The sequence below is a fragment of the Dipodomys ordii genome, unplaced genomic scaffold, assembly GCF_000151885.1.
Source record: "Dipodomys ordii isolate 6190 unplaced genomic scaffold, Dord_2.0 Scaffold131, whole genome shotgun sequence".
In the NCBI taxonomy this organism is placed as follows: Eukaryota; Metazoa; Chordata; class Mammalia; order Rodentia; family Heteromyidae; genus Dipodomys; species Dipodomys ordii.
This window is the reverse complement of record NW_012267347.1, coordinates 579,548-585,836: the sequence shown is the minus strand read 5'-3', so window position 1 is coordinate 585,836 and position 6,289 is coordinate 579,548. Positions and strand designations below refer to the sequence as shown.

The window sequence follows — 6,289 nt, the reverse complement described above, 5'->3', positions numbered from 1 at the left end:
CAGTGTGTTGGGGTTGCAAGAGACTTACATGTGGTTGCCATGAAGCCAATTTGTGTCCTTACATCCTGGGTCTTCTACATTTTGCTGTCTATACTCTGGGCAGCCCAGATGTTGCCATGTAAGTAATGTTTGAATGTTAGCATGTTAATGGTGCTATGTCTGACTTTTGGAAAAGACCTAAAGGACTTTGACCTTATCCTATCTGAGGTGGGATTTTTAAAAAGGCATATATAAAAGAGTCTGGTGCAGGAATGAATGGCTCTGGCTGAATGTTAAAATTTTCAGGTCTTTTCTATCCTAAAAGTACCTTTAGCCTTCTTTAGCTACAATTTCTACTCTTTCGTGATATGGTTTCTATCCTCTTCTCTCCCCTCCCTTCCCTTCTTTTTCCTTCCCTGCACTTTTATATCAAGCCTCTTCAGCTCTGCTATTTCTCTCTAAGCCTCACAACTTATGTGCTAATGAATCTCTATAACCTATAACTACATGTCAGATTCTTTCCTGTGCCCAAGGTTTTTTCTTTTTTTTGCGGGGGGGGGGGGGTCCGGTCGTGGGGCCTGAACTCTGGGCCTAGGTGCTGTACCTCAGCTCTTCAGCTCAAGGCTAGCGCTCTACCACTTGAGCCACAGTGCCACTTCCGGCATTTTTTCTTTTTGCTTATATGGTGCTGGGGAATCGAACCCAGGGCCTCATGCATGCAAGGCAAGTGCTCTACCACTGAGCCACCTTCCCAGCCCCAAGGTTTTTTTCTTATATTGCTACTTCCACCTGAAATGCTACCTCACTCTATGACCTAGATGCGCTTCTGGGCTCATCTAGGACAGCCTCCATGGGCTTTTCTTCCACAAACCTTTGAACTCTCAGTTCTGCCCCAGTGATTGCCTATGTTACCTCTTATTTTCATGTTCTCTCTCATGATGAAATAATCTCTTCATATGCCTGTATATTCCACTGAACTGACAGATATTTGTGGGCAAGCTTAATGGTTTTGGATTTTGTTTTGTGGCAAGAACTGCAGACATGAAATCAGATGCCCTGTGGGGTTTGTGGGGGGGGGCGGGGGGGAGGGTGGAGGGGGATTATGGGGCTTTTAACTCAGGGCCTGAGTGCTGTCCCTGAGCCTCTTCATGCTCAAGGCTAGAGCTCTACCACTTGAGCCACCGTACCACTTCCGGTTTTGAGTGGAAATAAGAGTCTCATGGGGACTTTTCTGCCTGGGCTGGCTTTGAACCATGATCCTTAGATCTCAACCTCCTGAGTAGTTAGGATTACAGGTATGAGCCACCAGTGCCCAGCTGCTCTGGCTTTAAGCCCCTTTTTTAGTTACTAACTCTACATTATTGACAGTCACTTTTAAAATCTCTAAATTTAGTTTTTTTCCCTTGTAAAATGAATGATAACACTTACCAATAAGGCTTATTGAGTGAAAATGCCTGTATCCAACAAAGTTATATGTAATATATATGTGCAGAATGTATATATATATATATATATATATATATGAATGTATGTGGGTGCATGTATATATTAATTTATTTTGTTTATGGTGCTGAGAGTTGAACCTGTGGTTGGTATTGAACATGCTAGGCAAGTGCTCTGATGAATGCCTCCAGCCATATTTTTATTTTTATTTGTGTGCTATCCTTGAGCTTGAACTCAGGCCCTGGGAACTGTCCCAGAGCTTTGGTGCTTATGGCTAGTGCTCTATCACTTGAACCACAGTTCCACTTCCGGGTTTTTTTGGGGGGAGGTGGTTAATTAGAGTTAAGAGTCTCATGGACTTTCTTGCTCTGGCTGGCTTCAAACCAGGATCCTCAGCTCTTGGCCTTTTGAAAACTAGGATCACAAGCATGAGCCACCAGTGTCCACCACTCTAGTTTCATTTTAAAAAGCAAAAACTGAGAGGAGGCTGAGTCTAGTTGAGTGACAGTAGAGGAATTGAAAATGTTAGCAGAGTAATGAAGAGGGATATGAGGGAATTTTTTAAAATAATTTTTATTGAGATTGATTACATAAATTTCACAAATTTCACAGTATTGTGGGATAGTGATACTTAGTTAAAGTGACAAGATATGAGAGAATTTTAAGAAAGCATTTGGTATGGTATGGTAGGAACTGGGAAGCAGAGTTAAGCACAGGAAGTTACCAAATCAAAGAAGAATCCAGGGCCACTGGAAATGGAAGGAAACAAAGGTAAGTGGGACAGAAGAGGATGGAGTAAAAGTGAAGTATACATGGATGGCCATATGGCTGCAAGAGGGAGAGTAGGATAAAAGGGGAACAAGGAGTAGTCACAGAGAGGCCAGAAATGTTATTTAATTTGCTCTGGTCAATTATAGACATTCTTTTTTTTTGGTTGGTCGTGGGGCTTGAACTCTGGGCTTGGGCACTATCCCTCAGCTCTTCAACTCAAGGTGAGTTTCTGGGAGTTTCTGGGCTTGGGCACTATCCCTCAGCTCTTCAACTCAAGGCGAGTGCTCTACCATTTGAGCCACTGGGCCACTTCCAGTTTTCTAGTGGTTTATTAGAGATAAGAGTCTCACAGACTTTCCTTGCCTGGGCTGGCTTTGAACCATGATCCTCAGATCTCAGCCTCCTGAGTCGCTAGGATTATAGGTGTGAGTCACAAGCACCGGGCTTATAGACATTCTTATCTCCAACTAGCCAGCAAAATGCTGGAGTAGAGATGTAGCTCTCATTGTAGTCTTAAGTTCCTTGATATGGCACACACACACACACACAAACAAATAAGGTAGAGAACATATTGGAAATTGCTGGCTGGGTTTGTGGCTGTCTTTGGCCTCTGTTTTTCTGCAATAACAACTGGATGTCATTCTCTGTCCAACTTCTTCCCTCAACCACATTCCTTATATAGCATCTGGAAACAATGAACCAAGGTCCAGACCATCCTTCTGAAGATCTGTAGGGGTTTTCTTGTAAAGGAATCCTTGGTATCTTCCTATTCTCACTCTGAAAAGAATGATTCTGGACTGGGAAGATAGCTCAGTGGTAGAGTGCTTGCCTTGCATGCATGAGGTCCTGGGTTCGATTCCTCCGTGCCACATAAGCAGAAAAAGCCAGAAGTGGTGGTGTGGCTCAAGTGGTAGAGTGCTAGCCTTGAGCTCAAGAGCTGAGGGGTAGTGCCCAAGCCCAGAAACTCCCAGAAACTCACCTTGAGTTGAAGAGCTGAGGGATAGTGCCTAAGCCCAGAGTTCAAGCCCCACGACCAACCAAAAAAAAAGAATGTCTATAATTGACCAGAGCAAATTAAATAACATTTCTGGCCTCTCTGTGACTACTCCTTGTTCCCCTTTTATCCCACTCTCCCTTGTGAAAGACCATTTCCTCCTCTCACCTTTCTCTAAGTTTCAACATCATTTTCTGGTTCTTCCTGGACCATGCCTCTTCAGCTGCCAGTTTTGAGACCACTCTGAAATGTGAAGAAACTGTCAGTACCAGAGAGAGCAGCTGTCACCCTGATGATGAGACGACCCACCCAAGGAAAGCTGGCTACACTTTCAGTGAACCCTTTCATCTGATTGTGTCCTATGGTGAGGTTCTGGGAAGACCTGCCTACTATCTAAAAACCCTCCTTAGCCCCACAGCTCACTAGGAAAGTGCCCTTCAGGAAGTTGTCCATGAGTAGAGTTAATTTCTTCCCCATCTTCAGGCCCCAGAAGTCAAGATGTCCTCAGTTCTAGGCCCTAGAGAATTTATTCCACATTCCTCACCAAGTCAGTCATGGAGGTAGGAGACAGGCTAAGGAAATGTGGTGAGAAACTCAAAACTCTAAGCTTCAAGCTGGAAGCAAAGAATTGTTTCATAGTTACAGATAAGTCTTGGAGTAGAGGGGGAGACAGAAAAAGGTCTTTGTCATTGCTTGGGAAAGTTCAAGAGACAGGGACCACTGAGATAGGTAATTTAGAGGCAGGAATTAGCAGGATGTTGGTGGCTCATGTCTGTAATCCTCGCTACTCAGAAGGCTGGCACATGATTCATTGCCCGCCCTGCCAGAATAGTCCCTGAGACTCTCATCTTCAATTAACCAGCCAAAAGGTAGCAGTGGAGGTATGGATCAAGTGGTAGAGCTCCAGCCTTGAGTAAGTGCACAAGATCAAGAGACCCTGAGTTCAAGCCCTAGTACAGACAAACAGACACACCCACACATACCCACATACCCCCCCACAACACCCCAAGGGGGAATTATCTGGACCTTCAAAGTTTAGGGGAGCCTGTTGTGTACGTGACTGGAGGGCTCCTAAAGGAGAGCACAGATGACATTCAGCTCTTGCTCTGGGCTACAGACTGGCTGATTCTCCAAGGTCCAGCTGCACCCATATTTGAAGGAGACCCATTGGTTCTTCGCTGCCAGGCCTGGCAAGACTGGCCACTGACTGAGGTCACCTTCTACCGAGATGGCTCAGCCCTGGCTCCACCTGGACCTAACAAGGAATTCTCCATCGCTTTGGTGCAAGAGGAAGACAGTGGGTACTACCACTGTAGTGGCATCTTCAGAAGCCCGGGTCTAGGGAACCAAGAAACAGCATCCACTGTGGCTATCACAGTCCAAGGTGAGAGCCAGAAGCAGCTTTGTGACTGCAGAATTGACAGCTGAGGGAACTGGAAATTGTCTTTCCTTGACATAGAGGTGGAAAAATCATTGAAGCCTGAAGGAGAGGGTGCTGGCAAATGCCCAGGTTGGGTTTCAGGAGGGGTAAAGTCTCAGCAAGGCCTTTTCAGGCCATTTAGCTCCACCCAGAGTTGTGTCTACCACCCAGATTTCTACTGCCTGATATTTACACATTGGGTATCTAGTTATTAAGTTTAAATAGAACCTTTCTAACAGAGCCCATTTCTGATGAAAATGAGAAAGGCCATGTGACAAGGGGTACCTTGTCTTCCTTTCATGGATCTATCTAAGATATGGCTGACCTCTTCTTCCCTGCTTCTTTCCCCTAGAACTGTTTCCAGCCCCAGTTCTCACAGCCTTGCTCTCTGCTGAGCCCCAAGAGGGCGGCCCAGTGACCCTAAGCTGTCAGACAAAGCTGTCCCCACAGAGGTCAGCTGCCCATCACCTCTTGTACTCCTTCTACAAGGATGGAAGGATACTTCGCAGCAGGGGCCTCTCCTCAGAATTCCAGATCCCCACAGCTTCAGTAGAGCACTCTGGGTCCTACTGGTGTGAGGCAGCCACTGATGATGGCCAAGTCTGGAAACACAGCCCAGAGTTGGAGATAAGGGTACAGGGTAAGTAAATGTGTATGTGTCTGGTGTGTGTGTGTGTGTGTGTGTGTGTGTGTGTGTGTGTGAAAATGAGGAGAGGGAACAGGATAACTAGATCTATCAGCTAGAGTTTGGAGTAAATAGGTAAAGAAGAGACACAGGAGAGCAGGAACAGACCAGAGTCCCCAGTGATGGAAGAGATCACAGAGAATATCTCCTTTAGGCCAACTTCTCTTGAACCAACCCACAAGTAATACCATCCTGAAAAGGAGGTGGCTCAGGGACTAGCACAGATGCTCCCCAAAAGCTCAAGGCTGGTACAAGGATGAGGAATTAGACATTTCATATACTAGATACCACAACCATGCTTCAGAGAATACAAGCCTACTTGAGAAAAGGAGAAACTGGTTATTAGTAATTGCTGTCTAATGATGAAGCCTCATCTCTAAAGATTGTCAAATACAGATAGCCAAGTTTCAGATTAAAATTTAGATCAGAAGAGACACTACAGTCCATAAGTCCCTGTTGCCATTGAACCCTACAATCACTTCTAGATTATAGGAAAGAGTGATGAAGACAGGTGTCAGAGTTACACTTTACTCTTAGGTGTGCCTCCTGCTCTATAATCTAGGTCCCTCCAGCTCTACCACATCCTCTACCTGGAATCCAGCTCCTCAGAAACAAGCTGCTCCAGCAACATCTCCAAAGAAGCCCTCTGAGCCTCTACCTCCACTGCCTACCTCCACTTCTGAGCACGCAGGCTTCTCCTCTCCAGACCCTCATCTGCATCACCAAATGCGCATTCTTCTCAAACACATGCAAGATGTAAGGGTTCTCCTTGGTCACATGGTCATGGAGCTAAGGGATTTGTCTAGCTCCCTGAAGTCTGGGATCACAAAGGCTCCTGACAAATAAAAGTACACTACTCACCCACAATGTGGCTCAATCATTCCCAACACCAGCTGTTGTTGTCCTGAGCATCAACACTGTTTTATATGTCCCAGCATTTTGTTAGAATAATGGAGATGGGCAAATATAAATAAATATGTATAGAGTGATCATGGAA

General features: G+C 45.4%; 1 protein-coding gene across 3 annotated transcripts; it reads left to right on the top strand.

The window, feature by feature from the left end:
• Fcrla (Fc receptor-like A) lies at positions 1 to 6,289 on the top strand. Of its 3 annotated transcripts, XM_013030473.1 has the most exons (5): positions 1 to 118; positions 3,411 to 3,551; positions 4,305 to 4,571; positions 4,960 to 5,247; positions 5,855 to 6,289. In XM_013030473.1, exons 1-5 carry the CDS (start codon positions 40 to 42, stop codon positions 6,136 to 6,138), a joined length of 1,059 nt encoding a protein of 352 aa, XP_012885927.1. In that variant the 5' UTR covers positions 1 to 39; the 3' UTR covers positions 6,139 to 6,289. The 3 variants fall into 3 exon arrangements, with proteins under 3 accessions (XP_012885927.1, XP_012885929.1, XP_012885930.1); XM_013030475.1 differs by lacking the exon at positions 3,411 to 3,551; XM_013030476.1 differs by lacking the exon at positions 4,305 to 4,571.